The sequence below is a fragment of the Parambassis ranga genome, chromosome 6 (genome assembly GCF_900634625.1).
Source record: "Parambassis ranga chromosome 6, fParRan2.1, whole genome shotgun sequence".
Classification (NCBI taxonomy): Eukaryota; Metazoa; Chordata; class Actinopteri; family Ambassidae; genus Parambassis; species Parambassis ranga.
The window spans coordinates 9923871-9946550 of record NC_041027.1 but is presented as its reverse complement, the minus strand read 5'-3'; the positions used below and the strand labels follow the sequence as shown (position 1 = coordinate 9946550).

At 40.5% G+C, this 22680-nt stretch overlaps 2 protein-coding genes across 4 annotated transcripts; both read right to left on the bottom strand.

Moving 5' to 3' along the window:
* Window positions 1–424: 424 nt before the first annotated feature.
* Window positions 425–6482, bottom strand: rhot2 (ras homolog family member T2). Its single transcript, XM_028408263.1, has 19 exons — window positions 6307–6482; window positions 5699–5757; window positions 5543–5624; window positions 5396–5439; window positions 5195–5248; window positions 5036–5088; window positions 4842–4950; window positions 4574–4675; window positions 4373–4471; window positions 4180–4288; window positions 3960–4080; window positions 3783–3867; window positions 3551–3696; window positions 3335–3435; window positions 2500–2630; window positions 2321–2401; window positions 2111–2233; window positions 1781–1983; window positions 425–1627 (listed from the first exon to the last, which is right to left on the bottom strand). The coding sequence occupies exons 1-19, from the start codon at window positions 6341–6343 to the stop codon at window positions 1510–1512; spliced, it is 1857 nt and encodes a 618-aa protein (XP_028264064.1). The 5' UTR covers window positions 6344–6482; the 3' UTR covers window positions 425–1509.
* Window positions 6483–6666: 184 nt separating this feature from the next.
* Window positions 6667–22559, bottom strand: wdr90 (WD repeat domain 90). 3 transcript variants are annotated; one of them, XM_028408691.1, is made up of 43 exons: window positions 22306–22559; window positions 22086–22177; window positions 21827–22003; window positions 21588–21726; window positions 21328–21498; window positions 20957–21083; window positions 20791–20858; window positions 20280–20392; window positions 19906–20136; window positions 19735–19797; window positions 19570–19638; window positions 19361–19471; window positions 19086–19231; window positions 18931–18988; window positions 18505–18623; window positions 18209–18370; window positions 17989–18119; window positions 17640–17756; window positions 16959–17194; window positions 16103–16239; window positions 15831–15961; window positions 15462–15592; window positions 15216–15377; window positions 14728–14856; window positions 14286–14419; window positions 14130–14170; window positions 13919–14035; window positions 13460–13624; window positions 13260–13345; window positions 13081–13183; window positions 12875–12996; window positions 12502–12658; window positions 12204–12394; window positions 11485–11653; window positions 11215–11314; window positions 10593–10764; window positions 9659–9781; window positions 9298–9466; window positions 8959–9089; window positions 8465–8608; window positions 7678–7794; window positions 7509–7593; window positions 6667–7391 (listed from the first exon to the last, which is right to left on the bottom strand). In XM_028408691.1, the coding sequence occupies exons 1-43, from the start codon at window positions 22316–22318 to the stop codon at window positions 7234–7236; spliced, it is 5517 nt and encodes a 1838-aa protein (XP_028264492.1). In that variant the 5' UTR covers window positions 22319–22559; the 3' UTR covers window positions 6667–7233. The 3 variants fall into 3 exon arrangements, 2 of the variants coding, with proteins under 2 accessions (XP_028264492.1, XP_028264493.1); XM_028408692.1 differs by having other exon boundaries at window positions 8959–9071; XR_003670936.1 differs by lacking the exons at window positions 6667–7391; window positions 7509–7593; window positions 7678–7794; window positions 8465–8608; window positions 8959–9089 and having other exon boundaries at window positions 9329–9466; window positions 10580–10764.
* Between the last annotated feature and the right edge of the window lie 121 nt (window positions 22560–22680).

Here is a 22680-nt window from a genome sequence, read left to right as displayed (position 1 = left end):
GGCAGACACACCCATCCCCTCACTACTGCCCTGCTCCTCACCTGACAGACAACACTGCCATCTTGTGGTCACTCGACGGAACAGGCGCGAATTCCCCAGTCAGCAGCAAGACTCAGGTAACAGTATAAACAAATTACCCTCCATACACTGTTAACCCTCATCCTATATCTTTGCAGAAACGTATAAAATAATCAAACAAACCTTGCTCAATCACTGAAAGACGATCAAAGAGGGGCTCAGACATATAGGCTATAAGTGAAAGAGTAATTACTCAGTCCATATGTACACATATACTAAACAACAAAGTCTGCCCGTGGTTAAAAACCTACTGAGGATTTATACTTACATGTAAATGCAAAGACAAAGGGCACCATCACTGCAATCGCAGCACATCTTTCATCCCAGCAGTCAACACTCCTTTGGGTAAAAGTCTCCACCCATAGTGGTCTGGTCTTTTATTAAAGCAACTACATCAGTTCACTTTCAGTAAGAAAACAAGCATTTCAAAAATCACTGAAATGTTTCCTGCAAGAAGAAGAAGCAGGTCTCCCAACTAAACCAAGCAACAGACATGGTTACCATGATTGACTCATGATTGGAAAACAAAACAATGGCAGATTGTAGAGCGCACAGTGTCCGGCGTGTCTGATCGGAAAAAGCAAAAAGAAAAACAACAAAAATGACCCACCTGTTTCAGTCTAAAAATTAATTCCACGATCATTTTGACCACAATTTTAAAGGCCTCATTTAAGAGGACATAATGTTTCTTCATTTCTTGCAATGTTTTTCATATAAAAGCATTTTCTCTATCATGCACAAAGAGAAATCTCTCCCCGTTACAGCATTTCAATGGATGTCTTACTGCTAAAACAGGCTAAATACAATTATTCTCCAGGAAAGTGGTACGCCTAATAACATGCGATGACTACTCATTGCTGCTGGAGTTATTTGGCAAGTCAGATATGACCATATTGTATCTGTGGTGTCCAGGTCAATTCAAGAGGAGTTACAGATGCACGCAATTAAGTGTCTTCATTGCTAAAAATGCTTCAAGCGCTCCCTTTGGTTCTTCAGTTTGGCATGTTCCTATTACAATCAAGAAACACTGCTTCTATGTAAAACCTGTGTTTTTTAATACTTAACTGATAACTGTGGAGAAAGCAGTGGACACTACTACCACCCTGCACTTCTTTCCTGCTGATAAAGCACCTTTTTTATACATTAACAGCAGGAGTTCTTTAAGTATCAAGAGGAGACAGGCTAACCAACACTAAGCCTGGTTAGAAAATATAAGGCAAAAAAGCTGGGCACAGCATCTCGGGGATAATTCAATCAACAGCTTCCGTTTGCCGCTGCACTGCTGCGACACTGAGAATGGCAGAGGTGTGGAACGTTTCCTTAAGGGTACACAGTCAAGGAGTGTGGTGGTTCTGGTCTTAAGAGGTTTGGTCTTGATGGATGGAGCATCTGGCTAAATAAAAATAAAAACATCACCCAGCTAGTTGTAGGTCATTTCAGTCTGGCGACAGCTCTGTAGATAGCAAAACCCAGAACTGCAACCACAGCCGAGCCCAACGCCACTCTCAGCCAGAAGGATGTGTGGCTCATGTCTGAACCATTCAGGTGTCTGGGAAAATAAGGGAAAAAATAAATCACACTACAGAATACAAAGACAGAAACATTACAATATAAATGTCAAAATTCGTTTACAGATAGAAGCTTTTTTTCATTTGATATTAAGAACATTATTATTGCAGGAGGTTGTCTGACAGGAACATACGGATACATCGCTGCCCAGGCAAGCCTGGTGTAGATGTTCTTGCTGGTTGAGTCGAGGAACGTGCTGGAGAAGGGCAGCGGTGGAGGCAGGCGGTGTTTATAACAGAACTCTGCTGGAGTCATCCCATGAAACTGCTTGACTTCTGGAAGGTCCACTTTGGATGCTACCAGCACACATGGGATGTTGCTCTCCATATAGTGTTGCTGAAAAAGAAGATTTCATTGAGAGAAGTGACATTTCCCCTTAAAAAACACTTTTCTCTGATCAAAAATCATTTCAATGGCACAAAATAGACACATTAATGGGACATTACGTAATGTAAAAGCTGACCTTGTATATGCTGGCACAGTAGTCAAAGGAATGAGGGTCACTGGCGTCATACATGAGACAAGCAACATCACAGGATGCATCTGACGCCTTCAGGAACTCCGTCTCCACATCTACCTCATTAAGCTGCAGCGGACAGGACAAGAGAGCAGGAGCTCAGGCTTTCGTTAAGTGTCACAGGTTAAGGGTAAAGCATTATGATCAGCTACTTACGATGAGGTACTTCTCCTGGCTGCTCACTTGCACAGTATTTATAACATATGGGGAGAAGGCACTGCTTGAATTTTCTTTGATCTATGGTGGTAAAACAAAGAAGCTGTGCATCAGTATCACAACAATCGATAAAATGAACAATAAAACATTTAAATCTTAACTGGTTGATGATGACGTACCACAATGTTGCGGCCCATGAAGGCCTGGAGAAAGGCCGTCTTGCCCGTCCCTCGCGGACCAATCACCTTGCAGAGAAACACTGAGCGCTGGGTCTGTCGCTTCTCCAGGTCTACTTCCTTCTCTCTTGTGACTGCACATATAAAAATGTACACACACAAATTATAAACACTGACAGACTAGCTCTAAAATCAGCACAAGACAGACAATTTTCCAGCTAATACACACATTTGGTATGTTTCTATTATGCTCCTAAAACACTGCATTTTAGCAGGAAATCAATACTGGCTTCAGAAAGGCCTCAGCAGAGTGTGTTATTCATGTACAAGTTCAGAAGGAAACAGAAATAAAAACCTGAAAACAGAGTCGGTTCATTTAGATTTTATCGCTAAACACACTCACAAAACAGGGCCTTAAGACCCAGGCTGTGAAACTGTTATTTGCTTCTTAATAATTCACTTTATTTGAGTTACAGTTAGTCATTAAATTAGTACTAATTATACAAGGAGGCTACATAATGTTATAAAACCTACACTGCACTGCACAGGTAAAATAAGTCTGTATCTTGATTGAATTAAACATCAGATGAAAGTGACCTCTACTGGCCATCAACATGCAATTGATCATTTTAAGGTATTCATTCTTTCTCATACATGTGTTGGACATATGCACATGTATGTGGTCTACAGTGGACAGGATTAAGACTAGTAATCCTCCTATAGTGCTTAACTGTGCAACTTGTGTTTTAAGTAGAATGTGTGCCTCCTATAGTTGTCTCTGTGTCTGCCTCGTTAATATACATTATCCTGCATCTAAAGGACAAAGTGAACCACACACCTGTGATTGCAGCGGTTTGTGACTCCTGTTCTGTGAGGATAGGGTAGCCTAGGTATCCTAGGTGCTCCAGGCAACGGTGGATGTCAAGGTATGCAGAAAGCCTGCATGTGAAGGGCATATATGTGAGCTTTGACCAGTGCAGACTAAAAACTGCCTGTAAGTGCAACAAAGTGTAAAACTAGAGCATGCACATGGAGAAAGCAGCACAACACGTACGTCCACTGACAGAGGTAGCCGTGATTAGAGATGTTGCCTTCGTCTGTGGTCGGGACAGTCAGGTACACCTCTGGTCCCCATGGCATGTAAGGACATACACAGAACAGGTTCCGGAGCTCAGTCGGTGACAGAGCGGAGTCCTTATCCTAGGAGGGAAATCAGACAGCATGTCTTTAAAACAAGGCACAGGATAACTACACGAAGCTAAAATTTAATGGAGACTGCTACTCACTTCATCATACTTGTCAAACAGCCGCTGCAGAAACTGGTGACCAACATGATTAAGCTCAGTGGTGCAGCCTACAGGAACCCGTAGTCTGACAACACAGAAAACACAACTAGACCTTTAGATTCCTGACAATACAGACAAGTGAAAACACAGGACTGACACCACAGACGTTACACATACTCAGGGTAAAGATAATCATCTGTCAGCTCTAGGTTGTCATCATAACCAAACTTCCTGAGGATAGTCCACGTGGTCTCATGCCGGCCCCTCTGGATAAATAATGTATTGAGGAACAAGAAACCTAAAAAAGGAACAGATGTGATACATGGTTGTTAGTTGAATGTGGTCTCTGAAACACTGGGTTTACACATGATCATGATTGTTTTTTTTGTTTTTTTACCATTCAGGGTCAGGCCATTGTCCTGCACCCCATCACTGGTGTTTTTCCAGACTACAGTCTTCACATCGTCTAAGGCTTGAGGTGCCAGAGGATTCCCAAAACAGGATTTCTATGTAAAACAATAAATGTCTTAAATTAAAATGCTTTGTTTATTACAAGCTGATAGAGCATGTTTAGTGTTTTTAACTGGCACCTGAAAGCTGTTGAGTTCAGCATCACTGAGGATTCGGTCGTTGTCCTGGTCTGAAATGTAGAATATTCTGCTGAGGGCTCGGACACACAATGGCTTTAGCTGGAGATAACATGGCATATTTAATCATAGTTAGTGATTTGATGTGCACACAGATGTAAACAAGTGGTGCAGGACACAAATCTATTCCTAAACATGGCTGACCTGTTTGTCTTCAGGGTCGTAAAGAGGGGCAGTCGGGTGGAGGACTGCCTTCTGTGCATAGTAGAACAGCTCGGAAATGTTTTTTAGGTTTTTCGCAGAACACTAAAAGAAGGGAAAAAAACCAGGGCAGAGATTTTTTTAGAAACATTTATCAATGCTATCTGAAAGCCTGATAATGTTGCACATGTAAATATTTGAATGAAACCAGGCGCCCATGTGTGCCTCAGTGATAAAATTGTATCAGACTGCCGACAGAGTGGAGCTTTACCTCAACGCACGTCTCAATCTCCGAGAACTGGTTCATAATGGGAAGAATGGTTTCCATTGAACTCCCGGAGCGCAGATCTGATTTGTTTCCCACAAGGATGATAGGAATTCTGACGGAACAAACAAAGAAGGCTCACTGTAAATATCACATAATGCATCCCACCCACACATGTTGGGGCTTCAGCTGATACATACTTGTTCCCCTTCTCTGCGTCTCCATTTACTAAAGGTATCCATTTGGTTTTTATCTGAAAAGCAAGAAGCAGGCAATGACGCAGGTGTAATCTGTTTGGACTCAAAGCATCCAGTAAAAGTAATGCACAGTATGAGTGATGGCGAATATTAGGTGACAACCTTGTCTATTGTGTCCTCGTTGGTGACGTCGTACACTACACACACCACGTTAGCCTGTGCGGGTTGGACAAAGTAAACAGACAAGAACTTTATACCCCAAACAGACAAAAGCAGTCTCTAACAAACCATGTTAAAAATACACTTTTAATATGTGTTTAATTTAGCTTTAGTGTGCCGATTTGTGTTCTATGATAAATTTACCTTTACGATCTCATCTCTAAGGACTTCATCACTCTGCTCCTTTTCTAGTGGAAGCAACAAAAAAACCACAACATTTAGACCCACATCTATGATTTGATTTTGATATGATGTCACACATTTGCTTTGTCTGACTTCTTGTCATGTTACCTGAATAGTCCACTATGTGTGTGGGCACCTTCTCAGGGGTCACATCAGCAGGGATGGTGATATCTTCAGCTCTGGGGGGAACCTGTTATAGGTTACAGACAGATATTTAGCCTATTTTGAATTTAAGCAACAATGAGAAGATCTGGTCACACTCACCTCTTCTGGGAACTCCTCGCCAACAAGAGACATGATGAGTGATGTCTTCCCCACCTTGGCTGTTGGAGGAGACAGTATGAAGAGGAAGAAAGATGCAAATGAACGGAAGAAACATGAAAATTTCCGCCTACATGCTGCTACTTTAATGGAACAAAATGTACTCGGTGACAATAAGTGCTAATTTAACTCATAATTTTAATTAGCTTGTTATCTTTAATGTTTTGCCGTGGCATCTACCTGACTGCACAACCCGCATAGTGTATGTATGATGTACTGCTTTAACTGATAAACACATAAAAACACAAACATAAAGCACCCTGATAAATGTATGCAGGGTTAGCTAACGTCAATTAGCTATTAGCGAGTTGGCTCAACTTTACTGCAGAATTATTCCTGCCTTGAAAGGTGGTAATTAACATTTAGTAAAGAGGAGCTTTACACGAAACATGTAGTTTTATCTACACCGACAAAATAACTGCAGAGACACAACAGAAAAAAGTTCACACTACAAGAACTAACCAAGTTAAATTCAGCTACAAGTTAAAGAGTTAGTTAGCTTCATAAGCTAATGTTTGCTAGCCGTTTAGCTGTCAGTGTGAATGACTTACGTTCCCCCAACAAAAGTATCCTGACGTCCTGTTTCATGTTTCCTCTCTCTCTGAAGAACAGCCAGACGTGTCACTATGCTACTGTGACATTTATCTCTCATTTAAATGTAAATTTTCTAGCTAGAATCAAACGTGCAGCCCTCCACTGCGATCTGCACCCAAGGTGAAACCATATCTTTCCGGTTCACAACATTAGACTGAGGAAACACGCCCCCTTCTGGACAAGCCGGTACACTGCAGGACAGACACACACCAGACAGACATGTGGTGTGTAGTAAAAATATTTATTTCAGAAATACCATTAAATGTGATCTCATATGCACATTAATGTACAGAAAAATAAAAAATACACACCTTGAAAAAAAAAATACATTTTTAAATGTCTCATCTTGAGGCATAGTGTATTGTGCTAATGATCAAAACTAAATTAAACTTAATAACTGTATTTGTATGAACAAAGTGTATAAGTAAAAGATTCATGGACAAAAATGTTTTACTATTCTTTCAGAACAAAACAAAACAAATGTGTTATTGTATGCATGTGCATCAGCTTAGTACTGTTGTAGTTATCAAACGTTGGATTGGATTTAACATGCTGCTTTAAAAAACACAAACAACATTGTTCATACCACTGACAAATAGTTCACAGACTGTTCTAATAATAATAACTTCGGAAATAACTATTCAAACATATCAAGTGACTGGACAAGAAAAACAGTCTTTGTACATTTTAAAATCACACGTGTAAAAAAATCATTAATAAAACAAAATGTCAACAACAAATATAAACAAATGTTTCTCCATAAAATAGCCCTATTTGCCTTAAATATAAAGAAATAAAAAAGGCCAAGTACTGACAAAATTACATGAAGTAACAATACAACCTAAGCATACAAAGGTAAACCTAAGATGTTTAGAACAGAGGCCTTAGAGGCCCTTCACCTCCCACAACAGGATCTCATTATACGCCACAGAGAAGAGAAGCGACCCAGAGGGAGAGAACTGGCATGTCTGCAGTGAGTCACTGTGCTGTGAGTAGTCCTGAAACCTGCCGCTTGTTGACTTGATCAGCTTCAGCACTCGTTCTGATATAAGGAGGCACATAGTGAGAAATGTGTTAGACACATGCCACAAACTTGCTTCAGTAATTTATTTACTAGAAGCTTAGACGGATCTATAATAAATCCAAGGTTAGAGTTTACCTTTTGATCCCACAGCGATCAGTTGGCCCTTAGAGGAAAGGCTAATGCATGTGGCCCAATGGGGCAGGGCAACCTTTTTTACTATCTGTAGGAAGGGAAACATACTAAATGAGACTCTACACAGATTTGTTGACTTCAAAAGCAATGCAACAGGAAGTTAAACCGTTACCTGTTTTTTCACCAGGCTGTAAAAGGAGAGCTCTTTCTCTACTCCGTAGCCAGTATAGACCACCAGGGAAGGGTCTGCAGGGCAGAAGGCAGCCATGCTGGGCGGCAGGCTGTCACCCTGTAACACACCGACAGCATGGAAAATATTAAAAACTTAATCATCAATCATTTTTATATAATAGAGATATTCAAAACGGGCTACAATACACGTTCTTTCCAGTAATTGCAAGACTTTGCATCATAAAGAGCAGTAAGAAAAGACAAACCCCTTACTTGTACAATGAGCTATTTCATTGAAGGGAAAGAACCGTCTCCTTTCACAATGAATCCTGATAATAATTTCCTGTCTGTTAAATTACCCAAGCAACCATTAATACATTTTACAGTATTGTGGCTTTGTCTCCTTGGCACTTATTTCTATTCAAGAAACCCTCTCGGAGCAGCTGTTCATTTCATTATTAGCCTTGTATGTGCAAATGATTGTGATGTGACAGACAGCAGTGTCAGAACAAAGGGGTAATGTTCATTGCGTAGCACACACAAAAGCCATTAAGGATGTTTTTAGCTCCTATATATTAGACTGCTAAAATCTGAGCAGTTATGTATTAGCCTCAGTGTATAGGTTACACTTTGAAAGGGCTGCAGTGTGTCTTTACAAAAGAGACTCAGTATGTGGGAGCCCTAAAAAAAAGAGAAAAACAGCACTGCTCAAAAAAAACAAACATAAAAACATGTGATTGACATTTCTAGTCATTAGTTTGTACTGTTACTTAAAATATAGCTGGTACCTCATAATATGCTGGAGCAGGAAATGACAGCCAGTCAAGCAGATCACACTTTTCCGTCCACCAATCAGCAGCCCACACACTGACACGTCTGTCACCACTAGCAGCCAACCACAGCTCGTTTCCTTCCAATCCAAATTTTTTGCACTAGGGATTAGATTAGAGGACAGGACGGCATCAGATATATACTCATAAAATAAAGTGGCAGAAAATACCACACGGAGAAAAAAATATGAAGTTTGATTTTTAATAGCACACCAGCCACAAACCTGGAAAGCTTGTTTACATGTGCCATTTATGTCAGTTTAAAATAGGCACAGATGCATGAGTTATACTAAAAAAACAAAAATGTGATACCCTACAGAAAAAGTGTGTTATATTGAGAAGATATTAGCAAAAAAGAACATATTTCTTGTCCAATGTGTGTTTCCAACCCCTCTCTTCTGTGTTAAGCGCTGGTTAAGCTTCTATTCTGTGTCTCGTTTTGGTGAACTGACCTGTTCATATACACAATGAATTGTGGTAATTGTTGCTCCTTTGTGGTCCCTGATGACACGAATAGTTGCTCCATTTACTGGACTGCTGACAGCTATCAGACCATTCTTCCCAGCTGAAAAGATCACATGACCTGTAAGGGGCCAAAAATGTTTAAAAAGACAAAAAAAGCAAAAAGAAAATAGCACCATTTAGCTAAAGTGGAAGTTTATGACCCTTATTTACACAGAGATACAAAGAATGAATAAATCACTAAAAAATTGGACACAAAGAATGCTTAATCAAAGTAAGGTGGCCGCAACATGACGTGCATTTTTGGCATTACGTCTGTCCTCTCTCACCATTAGCAGAGTAATGGATGGCAGTGACAGACACACGATGGGGATGCAGCTTCATCTCCATCTCTGTCGAGGCAAGTCGGAAGATCCTCAAGGTTCCATCATTGTATCCTGCAGCCACACATGATTTTTCCTCCTCAGAAGATGGGCTCCAGCACACACAGCCACAGGGCTGACCAAGAGAGTAACACAGACAGCATTTTAGACTTTTTAGATGTATTTTATTTTTCAAGCAAAATAAATATTTTTTGGGGAAATGCATAGATTTCTGCTTAATAAATCCATTATAGTGCATGGATCTTCAAAGAGCCCAATCACACTAAGGACAAACCCTGACAAGTGTAATCTTCATTGATTCCCTCACCTGGTTGAGCACCTGGAACTGCACCACCAGTTCATAGCTGGAGGTTGACCACACTCTCACACTGCCATCCTCACTGCAGGTGGCAAAGTGGCACTCATCAGAGCTGAAGACAACAGTGTTCACCTGGACAAGAAGGAAAAACACATTTTCCTTGTCTCACAGAATGTATATAGCTAGTTTAGAAAAAAGAAATAACATTGTGTCCAAACAGTAGCAACAGCCCCATTTTCTAAAAATATAGCCCCTCCTCCATCTGTAGCTGGAGGGCAAAAGTAATTTTCCCCATTAAGTGAACAGAGTTAATTACATCAATCAGGAGGGGTCAAGGTGTGGGCGTTCTTCTAAAGCCAGAATTTCATGGTTTTATTTCCATTTTGTTTTTTACTTGCAGCCATGGTGATCTTTTAAAAGGTAGGCATCAATTCTGCAGGAGTCCCTTGGATGTTCACAAAGAACAATAACGTAAAGCAAGGTCAGGCTGAGAAATCTCTAAGGTTAAGGTTAATGTGGGGGCAAAGCCAAAAAATATGTCGGCCAAGGATAATCCACAACCCCTTCAGCACAGATGTTGGATCCTGCTTACTTTTGACTTCTGGTAATAATAGACTGTCACATACACGGAATAATAATTAGCAGGTGTTTGCACAGTCTGCAGGCCCTTTGAAAAGATGGACCTGTTTGATCTGAGGCTCTTTGAGTAGGAAACAGAGCCTAATTAACAGGTGAATGCTAGCCAGATATTCTTGGCACACTCTAAGGGAAGTCTTTCGTTCTTTATCCAAGAAATGTAAAAAAAAATAAATTAATTCCTAATAAACAGTGTTAAATGTGTTAATGCAACTTCAAGGTTCAAATAGTCTGCTTCTTCCCACATAAACAGCTAAATATGGATGCAGTTATATTTCATTTTCCACAGCTCACACTGGTACAGTACCATGGTCCTGTGCCCGCTGACCAGCCGGATGTTGCTGTTATCTGACCAGTTGATGTACCAGAGGGTTCCTGCTGTGGTGCCAACGATACCCATTTCCATTGTGTTATCAAATGCTGCACTGACAGTCGACCCATCCAGCATTATCTCTCGCTCCAACACCACCACAGTCCCACTGTGGGACAGACACAGATGACCACAAACAATGATCTCATTATTACAGAGGAGGGTATTAATGGGCAGCAATCTCGATTTCTTATGTGATCGACCATGCATGCTTGTTTGAGCGCTTAAAATGAAAAACCACCTGGAACATAGCATTTATCCATAAGTACACACTGTATAAAAATACATATAATTAGGGAAGCTGTTAACTCCTACATCACGTACATAGTATTTTATAGCTACTATTATACAACTGCATGCTGTATTTAAGTAGCTGTAGTTACTGCATGTGGTGTATTACTTTATATATTTAGTTATTCTATTATCTCACATGGTGTTTTAACTTTTCCAGGATGGCAGGAGTCAGGATGGCAGGTGGGTATACAAATAAGACATTTAAGGAAAAATGATATTGTCTTAATAAGGCACAGGAAAGGCCATTACAAAATGAGCTACAGACCTGTCTTTCTTCGTGCCCTGTACAGGCTCTACCTCCCACAGTCGTAACCAGCGGGAGTTGCTGCCTGTCAACACACGGTTCCCTTGACACAGCAGCACTCCTGCACCAACAAACCATATCAATCCAATTACTATTTGTAGAAGCCCTGGACCAAAATAGATCTGAGCCACATGACTAAAAGAAAACTGCTGCTATGTATTTATCTGTGTGAGTACAGCAAATAGCTAAAAATATACTCATCCTAACAACAATATGAGTGTGTATTTGTACCAATCTCTCCCTCATCAGCCTTCCAGGTCATGAAGCAGCACTGCGTGTTAACCTCCCAGGCGCAAATATGTCCCCGATTTGTGCTGGTTAACAGAAAGGAGTCCATGCTGTAGCACAGAGCTGTTAGCTCCACATCACCCATCTCTGCAGGCGCTTTGACCCTGTCGACCTACATGGGGGAAGGAATGGTTACTCATCACGTACTGTATCAATGTTCAAAAAGTAGATGCGGTTTTTAACAATTTAAATGTATGCATAATATATTTTGACAAGTCCTAAAGGGAGAAACTTTTTAGTTTTTGACCAAATGAGAGAATTCTTCTATCTGCTAATTAAGTGTCTTGTGTCCACTGGTCCAGAGCAGATGGGTAAATTTAGCCTGTCACCAGACGGTTTGTTACAGTGAAGCAACAGGGAAGTTGTCTTTGAAAACTGTTCAAGCTCTTCCAAATCCTTATCGGCAGGTGACTGAATGACACATTCATCTATCACAGCTAACTGCTACCAATCACTTTGCTTCTCCCTGTTTTCACTAGACCCAAAACACATCAGTAACAGCCAGTGGTTCCTAGCTGTATGCCAGCTGGTCTCGAACACTGTCCAGACAACAAAAGCGCAGCAGTAACCATAAAAAATGTATCAGTGATAATGACATATCCTGCTGCTCAGCAGAGTAGGGGGTAGATCATAATCAGTGACTATGTGGGTTCCTCATTTACCTTCAGGTCTACATCCAGGCCCTCTGTGTGGATGAGGATGAAGTAAACCCCTTCGCTGCCCACACAAGCCATACGACAGGCTGCTGTGGGGCTAAAAGCTGCATCATGGATCGGTCCAGACATACGTACATTAGAGAGCAGCTGGAAGTTCTTGGTGCTCCAAAGAGCCACCACAGGGTCATAGAAGTCTCCTAAAGGTCAATAAGAGAGATATTTGCTCAGGAACACATGACTCAAACATGTAACCTTCATCCCAGATAGACAAATAATGTATTACTCAGTGATGCTGTCTACTGACCGACAGAAAGAAAGTAGAGGTCATCACGAGAAAAAGCAAGACTCTGCACCGCCCCCTGGTGGTAGGAAAGGGTGTTATGACAAGTCCCAGTTTTGACGTCCCATATGCAGATGCGGCTTCTGCTGCCAAAACTGCCTCCAGCAGCTGATGCGACTGTCTGTAGAAGAGATAAGATAGAAACAGTCAATAATACCAATTATATTTTATAAAACAGAGTAGTAACTGTTTGAAGTGCACATATTGGCTGACAGACGTCTTCCTTTTACCTGCAAGTGACAAAGATAGCAAACTGCCTAGCAAACTAGTTCCCAATTAGAAAGCTAACCTACAGCAAGAATTACACCTTGTCTTTTGTGCACTTGCAAAAACATACCTGTGCATCATTTGTGACGGCAAGACAAGAGATTTCCTCGCTGTGACCCTGCAAGTGTCTCTGACCTCCAGTATGAAGATACTCGACCACCACCAAACAGCCACAAGAGTATGCAAATAAACCTGCAACACATATTCACTGTTTTCAGTACATTTTGTGTATTTTAATTATTTTAGTATTTCTGTTTATATTACACTTATTATAACCTTGTTCTGGGTTCCACACCATGTTGCCACGGCCATTGCCATTGTAGCCAATCACTGCTTTCAGCTTTAGGCCCGCTTCTTGTGGTTGTGGAGCTACAACAACCTGAACCAGAGAAATCAGTTAAGACCTGAAGTTAACCAAGTAACGACAGTCTATCCACAGCAGCAGTTGTTTTTACCTGATCTCCAACAGAGGAGCTCTTGAAACGTGGGATAAAGTGCCTGTAACAATCTGGACGTATAGGATTCCTTTGCTTCAACTCCACTAATTAAGAAATATCAGAAATTAAGATTCAATTTTGAGAATTAAATTTTAATGATAAAACAAAAACAGGTCAGCTAACTGGTAAGGTCAGAACTAAATTAACCGAGCACGTACAGGTGTCCGCATGACTGGAATTCATGGGGGATCTGGTGTCCATATCTGTGACTCTGAGGAAGGAAACAGCATGTCTGGGATCAATGGATGGACATGAACCAGCGTCTTTGTCTGGAATGGTTGGGACTGCTGGGGTGTCATCACAAAGAGACAATGAACCCAAACCTGAGCAAGGCATGAGAGATAAGATTAGTGAGAAAAGATACAACTTCAGTGTTTACTCCAGTCAGTATGAGGCTATCTTCCAATGATGAGGGAGCAGAAATAAATAAATGCATAAATACATATGGATATTCCTTCCTTGCACGGTCAAATAACAGTCTTGCCAACTTGTTCAGTATTTTGTTTGGTCGAGCAAGTAGTGCAAATACATGTTTTTCTTTTCTCAGAACCAAGCAAGACATCAATTACTCATATAAATAAAAGATCTATTTAGCTGCAAGTGACAGTAGACATTACCTCCCAGGTTAACTTGGTCAATAGTGCTGATGTCCAGCCGTGGTGGAGATGAGGACGGCAGGGGTGCCTTCTGGCGTGGCATCCCATTGGACAGCTGTATACCTCTAATTTCAGCATCTTACACAAAAACCAAATAGTTATTTGAAAAAAATAAGATCCATTATTTGATGTACATTTTATATTAGTTGAGCAAAATCTATAAATGATTCACCTGCTTTTAAAGCTGAAGTGTAGCTCACTTTAGGTGGTGAACTGTGGGTGGACATAGAGAGAATTGAACATTACCAACAATAGGCTAAAAAGTACATTAATAACAATAATAATTTTGTACATTAATCATATTTATTTAGTTTTATTTAGTTATTACCAACTGTCAGTCAAAGATTCAACAGGATTTGCTAGGAAGTCCCAGAGAAATATGGCGTCTCCAACTGAGAGCACACCAAGCTGGTCAGGGGTAAAGCTGACCTGGCGAATGGGCTCACTGTGACCTATGAACATCTGGTACAGGGAAATACATTTCAGTTACTAATGCACATCATTAACAGCCCTTGCTTATTAAAAAACCAACATATATACGTCAGTGATGATCATAGGTGCCACATAATGGAACAATTAGAATCACTGTTACAACCGGCCCACTATGGCATGGTACACATATAAAATGTATAACTTTATAGTAACATATAATCAATTTATTAGACAGAATGAAATGTTTGTGCGAATGCTTGAAGATGCTGATTGACTGATAATAACAGCCAATTAATGTAAATTTTAAAAAGACATGAGCTATTTATAATGTGGACTACCTGTGAGTTAATCCCAAACTGCATGTTATAATCCCACACTTTTACAGCATTGTGTCCAGCTGTTAGAAGGAATCTACTATCCTCGCTCACAGCCAGGGACGAGCACTGGTGTTTGTGCACCTTAGACACCTGTCAGAAGGACAGAAAGGCAGTCAGAAAAAAAACCCTCTCTGTTGTTGCATGAAAACAAACCATATCAAAACTCTCACTCTCCTGTTACTGTTTCTATTTACAGACATATTTTTGACATTCAAGATTCAAACCATGTCAGCTGCATATAGCACCAAATGACTTCCAGTAACTCAACCGAGTCCACTGTTTCAACACATAGCTTGAAGGCTTGCAATCAGTTTGCGATCTCACAAAATCTCACAAGACTCCAGCTGGCTTGCAAATTCATTTAGAGTCACAGTTAAAGTATGTGCTCAGTCTTGAACCCTGTCAATAAATCCTGTATTGCTTTTAAGATTTGAGGTCAATGGCTTTACCTCTCGCAGCAGACGGCCTGACTTCGTGCTAAGCCAGAGGATCTTGTTAGCGGATGTGGCAACCAACATGTGTTCAGTGGTGGCCGGAGAGAAGCAGACCTTCAGCGCAGAATCCAGACGAGGGCTCTCTATATCTAAAATACTCACATCTACATACAGCATCTAGACAGAGAAGGCACAGTTTAGTGTAGACACATGAAACAAGAAAGACATAAGAACAGACATAAGTAACAGTGTTCAAAATACCTCATCCAAAGACCGCGCATCTACAATGGTGACAACGTACTCTGCTGGACCAACAAACGCCAGACAGCGGCTGTCACTGCTCACTTTCAGGGCGTCCGGGGCTTGTTCTGTGCCACGAGCCACCATATTACCTAACCATTTAAAAAAGAAAAACAACAAGCAATCAATCAAACAACAGCCAACAACAACAGCCTAATGTATCTCAGAACTGTAAGTGAGAAAAGAAATATTCTAACCAAAGTGTCGAAAAGGCTTTTAACATTTTATATGGGTCATTTTGGATACAATATGCATGCAGCCAGGTTTGAACAGTTACAGTATATAGCAGTTATTTGTATTATAAGTGTGACCTTGTGTTTGTATACATACATGCAACTCTGATCACATTGTGCTCTTCCTCTGAGGCATTATAAAGTGCCAGAGAACCCTGGGAGTCACAACTGTACATGAACTCTCCATCTGGAGAGAAGGTCAGGCCCACCACTTGACCTCTGTGCTGCCTATTTATACAAGAACAAGAAACAAAAATCATTATCTCTCCTCAAAATTACAGACACTTTTATTAAGTAGTTGTGCCCATGCCCCTAACATTCAAAAACTAAAAAAGTTGCTGCTCTGGGGGATGCTTTTAGGTTACATACTTGTGTTCAGCCAGCAGTTTGGCACTGGGGATGTCAAACACTCTGATAACGCCAGAGGTGAAACCACAAGAGAAGATCTGCTCACTCGGGTGGAAGGCCACAGAACAGGGGCTGTCCTCTGACACAAAATCATACAGCTAAACACAGGAAAAATGACAGTGAAGAAACATTTATTCTAAAAGAAAACTCAAACTGTCAGTTTTTGAAATGAGTACTTAGTAGCTGGAGGGACTAAAAAACATAAAAGGTGGAACAGGAAAATGGTTTGCTCTGTGTATAAAGAGTTTGCATTTAAATCTTCTAGTTTTTGTTGTTATTCTGAAAAAAATATTTATTCATAATGCATCCTTTAGCTACCTTTGGGAACAGATTGGCATTGCAATACTTGTGAATATCATAAAACCTTTTAGAAGTAAAAAAAAAAAATCTTCCTGGTTCTCCAGCTTTGCAAACAACTGGTCACAGCTTGAGACATGCTTGTAGCTGGCAGAACACAAAACCAAAAATCAAAATCAAAAAATCAAAATCATTCATTTTGTTCAGCCACAGATTTTAAATGGTGTGCACTCATACAGCACTTTTCTACCTTCTTAAAGGTACTCAAAGTGCTTTACACTGCCTTACAGTCAGCCTTTCACTGAGCACTGGGACAACCTTGAGTTGCTCCCAGTGATCAAGGACACATCAGCATGCAGCCAGAGATCAAATCACCAACCTTATGGTTTGTTGGCATCACCTGAACTACAGCTGTCCATTGTGTGTGTACACAGACTAGATTATTTTCTGGTTCAATAAATTTAAGGACAAAACTTGCAGGGCATTGAAAAAAACTTGAAAACTTGCGAATGAGGTTTACCTGATGCAAGGAATCCATATTCCAAATGCGCACGGTGCCATCAGAAGAGGCCGTTGTAAGATGACGATGAAGGCCATCTACACTAAAGCCAAGCACAGTGTCTGTATGTGACCTCATCAATGTGTTATAACCACGGCTGGTCACATTAAGGTAACCAAGGTTGCCTGTTGAGGTGGCTCCCAGGACCTGAAGGCTGTCAAAGGAGGCCAACACCAAACTCACTGGGCCTTCATGCTCTGAAGAAATAACACATTGTTATAAAAACGTCTTGTCATGTTTGTGTGAGGACGATGAGTTCATATACATACTCATATAACTACTACTACTACTACTAATTACTGTGCACTCTGTGAAGTTGATTTTGTTACTCTTCCTTCTAATATATTTTACAGCCAAGCGTACACTTTCAGAAATTAGAAGGATATGTCAAGGAAAGCCCAGATGTCACAACAACAACAACAGCAAATAATGGACTGAGGAGTTCAGCCGGAAATCCGGAGGAGATTCACAGCCACTGCCAAATTCATAACTTCCATTCCATTCATTTGTTGTTTAACAAAACGAACAATGTGATCACAACATGCATGAGTTGCATATTAAAGCACTGCCTGTGGAGTGTGAACTGTCGGCTGCTGTTTGTTTGCTGCAAGTGAATGTGATGCTGTGACATGCTGTGCCTACCAGCCTCCAGGAAGACGGCAGAAAAATCAAGGGGCCAGAGCCGCAGGAAGCCATCTTCAGAGCCTGTGGCACAGAATGATGAGGACACGCTGATGCTATTGATAGCAATGCCTGGACCTGGGGATAAGATACACACACACACACATTTGTACTACTATTATTTTGTGAGGACATAAATCTGCCACATTTTGGGGATTTAACTCAACTGAGTCAAGTCCCTATAATGTAAATCAAGGTTTCAAGAGCAAATCTGACGCACAAATAATAAAAATACATACAATTAGGATTTTCCTTCTACTCCATCTATGACTTAAACTAACAAACACTGAATGTCTAAATTTAAACACACCTGTGTTAAAAGTCAGTTTCTCTCTGCGATCTGCATGCTGTCGCTGGGCAGGCAACAGCCTCCTCACATTTCTAATGACAACTCTGCTGTAGTCAATCTCAAAGATATGACCGCTACGGCTGCTTACAAATCTGTGGAAAAACAGGCACAGAAATCATTTTCACACTAATAGTAGTAGTAGTAGACCCTGATCGTTTCATTGACTGATTTGTTCACTTACAGTGTTCTCTCGTCAAGATGCTGGTCGGGAGAGTGTCCTTCCTCAAAGGCCACATCAGTGAAGTCCTGTGAGTGGTATTCTCCCAGGTTTACTGGACAGGAGCGCAGTGTTCCATTCCGCACTCGCCACAGACGAATGTTGCCACAACCACATGACACCATCCTGTCATCGACATACCCAGATCGAATTTACTAATAAGCCTCTATGGTGCCCGATTCTTTTCTTGCGACTTCAGATAAAACAATAAACTAGTTTTCTCACTAATGATTTTGCTTGACAAAACGCTTGTATGGTACCTTGTATCGTCAAAGAATGTGATCTTCATGGTGTAAATGTCCACATCTGTGTGCGCTTTGGCTAAGACTGTAACCTCTCCACCTTTACTGACTTTCACAGTGTTCCACACCACCACCATCTATGAAAGGTTCGATCAGAATAGGAGGACAAAGAGAGAAAAATCAAGCAAAAAACAAGCAGCTTTGCAGAGTCACAGACTCTAATAGGGGAAGCATGTCATAGCATAGCATGTCATTAAAATTATGTAGATGAATCAGACTGGGTATTACCATAAGTTGGTGCTTAGCTTTTTTTAAATCTTGATCAAATTATACCCATTGCTCTCTCTACAACCTTTTAGAGCAGCATGTGGTAATTACCTTAACACATTTGGAAAAATAACCCTTGAAGTGTCATGTGGGATAATTTCTATTAGTGGCACTTACAGTTTTATTGTGGCTATCTTTACCCACTCCGCAAAGAATACCACCGCCATAGGAGAAGCTTCAAAATGGAAAGAGATGAATAAGAAAGTCAAACAAAGGCTTAAACTTTGCTGTTCATGTAACTATTTATATATGAATTATTGAGGATATGTTACCTAAGACAGGATAAGGAATGAGCATGAATCCTAACCATGGCCAGACAATTTCCGTTGTGGTAGTTCCACACTCGAACAACACTATTGCTGCCGGTTTGTGCTGAAGCTAGCAGGGTTGTGTTGCCATTAAAAGCCAGTGCAGACACCTACAATGGAAACATTGGAAGATGTTGCAAAAATTTAATTTTCCCAAATATTTAGTGAATTAGCAGAGGATAATACTTGTGAGAGATTCTGCTGTGATCCGTTATAGCTGGACATCACAGCCTATTTACCTTATCAGTGTGGCCAATGAAGAATCTCTGCTGGTTAGAGGATAGCTTCATAGAGACGATAATTGCATGACACGGATATACCACTGCATCACCAGATTTGGTCCACAGTGCCTAAAGTACAAAGGAAGTGAATGTCTCTAACCTCTTTCAATATTTCATTAGTGACATTAATAATCACGCTTTATGTGAAGCGAGACAAATTAGCATACACATCTTGAAGTGGCTCCTCCAAAGCCGATGATTCGACTAAGCCTGAGAATTGGGTCTGGAAGCAGCTTCTAATTAGGAGAGCAGAAAAACAGCTGATATAATAACATGCTTCTAAACAAATTTATTTTATTTTTTTTAAATTCTGCACTACCCTCATCACTTACCTGTCGTTTGGATTCTTTGGACGATGGCAGAGAGACAGGACGTGGAACCGGAGTGCACACAAGCTTGAATAAAAAAAAAAAAGAAATATAAGTGGAATAGTATTAATTTTCATTTACTTTTACATTTGACCTGAATGGACAACATAGTCAATATGAAGCATGAAGCATCACCTCTTCTTCACTGTCTTCCCCATGTTTGCTAAAACCAGCCTCAGCATCCACATCCACATGAATTTCATCATCAACTGTATCACAGCGTGTCCTGGATGGGAGCAGGTGTGAACTGGAATATGATGACTCCTGCTGTTGGTCATCATTTTTGTAAAGCCACTCTTTTTGGTGATTGGAGATGAAACCAAGCTCAGGTACACTGGCTACTACAGGGTTAGAATTTCTTTGGAACTGAAAAAAGAGAAAGATAAAGTTAAACAAATGCCCCCAAGACAACTATATTTACAACACAAATGCTTAAGTTTACCTGCTATAACAAGTCAAGCTGATACAAATTTGAGAGGCTCAACATCAGGTAATTGACATTATCTTACTGATTTTGGGGTGGTGATCTGCTGAATGAGGGACACACGGTCTTGAACCACTTTGCTGAGGTTGACACAGTGAGACTGTGCTCTCACAGGACTTCTTTGGTTCGGAACACATTCTAGAAAAAACAGAGATAAGAAATCACCTCATCACCAATACGTTATTATTAGGATCGCTATGTATTGTGATGGTTAGATTAAAGAAAATGTATTTTTCACCTTATAGCACACGTGTATCCTGTAATAGTGCCTTACAAAGCTCCAGTTGCTATGTTTTATTTTAATTAATAAGATAAGCTGAGGTGAGAGCTCATCTGTGAAATCTCACTCCTTACTGAATATACTTAAGTACTAATTTTGCAGTTCTATTTGACTGTATCACACACAACGCTGGGCTATTATCGATATATAATTCATGTGCAATTCTGTTAGATGTTATTGTTTTGAGAAAATATTTTAAAAATACCTTAGGAGTATTACATACAAAAAGTTGTGTATTTTTATATACATAACTTACTATGTTCTGGATGTGGATCGCCTTTCTGAATAGAGTCGAAGGGCAACTTTGTTCCTTCTGATGGAAACCTGTTGAAGCAAAGCTCAAGCAATAAACAATTTGATATAGCAAATGAGTTAAATAGCCACTTATTTTATGTATGCAAATTAATTTAGAGTTGATGTACTTGATGTTATCGTAGTGGTCATGCCAACAGCCTCCCTTAGGCACTGGAAATGCCATCTCTCTGGGTATGGGACCTGTTCCCTGAGAAGAAGCCAGACCCATTTGTTTGGCTTCTCTGAAAGTAACTCCTGTTGGAAAAGAAAGGGAACACTTTTGAGGAAGGGTTCTCTTTGAAATTAGAGTAATATGCCTGAGAAATAAATGTCCTAATACTAAACAAGTCAATATTCAGTTGTATTTTGCACAAGGGTTGTAAACTGATTGATAATTTAAAAGTTCTATTATTAAGTCACAGTTTTCTATTGTGTGGCTCTATTTTTTTATTGCATATAGTAAAAAGCTTTTAAAATGAGACTCTTTGTTGATTCCTACCTGGATCTAGCAGTAGATCACTGGTAAACATGTTTTTCACTGTCATGTTGGCGCACAGCTTAATGCTCTTCAGGTGATTGTAGCAGTGGTTGAGGTAGACAGAGAGTATGCCTTGCAGATCCAACATAAGACAGGTCCAACGCACTGAAACAGGGGCTGGACCCACCAACCCTGCATCACACCAACATGAATACAATGCAACATTACTCACACATGTATATAAGCATAAAGATGACTGTATATGTGTGTGTGCTTTTGACCATGTTTTGCAGATTGTGAAGTGCTTTCATAGACTGAATCCTTTGCAGCTCCACACAGAAAGGGAAACTGTAGCCATATAGGCGTTGACTTTAATTCTTTGAACATGTTGGAAAAGGAAATACGAACCACCTGGCCCTCCTATACATCACAACACAGGAAGACAAAGAAGTAGCATTTTTAGAGGATAAAATTTATGGAATCTGTTAATTTCATCTTTCAAAAACATCAGTTCAGATACCTCGGCAGTGACATCCAGGTGGACTACAAAGTATTTTCCAGGTGTTGGCCTGAATAGAAGGTAAAAGAAGCGCCCTGTCAGCCCCAAAGACTGGTCGCTGTTTTTGGGTATCAGGATGTAGCTGTTGGCAGGAACCGGACCGCTGATCCGGAACACTGGACACTTTAATGTCTTATTCTGGGGGGAAGTGAAGATGTTCGGTGTTTAATAGAGCTTAGCTGTGAATATCACATGTGTAATATGCAGGCTGACAACTTACCGTGTGTGTTAATACATCTCCCTCTTTTGTCGCCCTCTTCCACTCTTCAATTCTGACATGTTTGAAGATGTTGACGTAAGGATGCTGCCAACCTGTGAAATCAAAACATTGTTCAGGAACAGGTGAGGCAGACTTCAGAGTAGCATGTTAATTTAGCTGTCACGACAGTTGTATTTAACATATCAATACGTGGCGACTTTAATTCAAAACTTTTTCTTACCTTTAGAAGCCATTGATAGCTATGGGAAATGGGAAAAAATCCACCTGTTGATGCTTCGATGTTAGCTAGCAAAGAGACAGTTATCTACATTACCGGAAACTCTCCTTCTCGGTTCCCCTAGAGACAATAACTACAAAATACGTTTGTTTCACATCATTATTAGATTCGAGGGCTTTTCCAGTTGTCCCGAGTACCGAGTAAACAACAGACAGTAGTAGTACAGTTGCAGCAGTTATTTCCTTCCCGCTCCAGCCTCCGCCGTTGCGCAGATGCTTCTGACGTCATGACGTACACCCGGTCCTTGGACTTCTGGGCAATGAAGTTCTTTAGGCGGAAATAAACGCCGTAGTAAATAACAAAAATCAAGGTTCACAA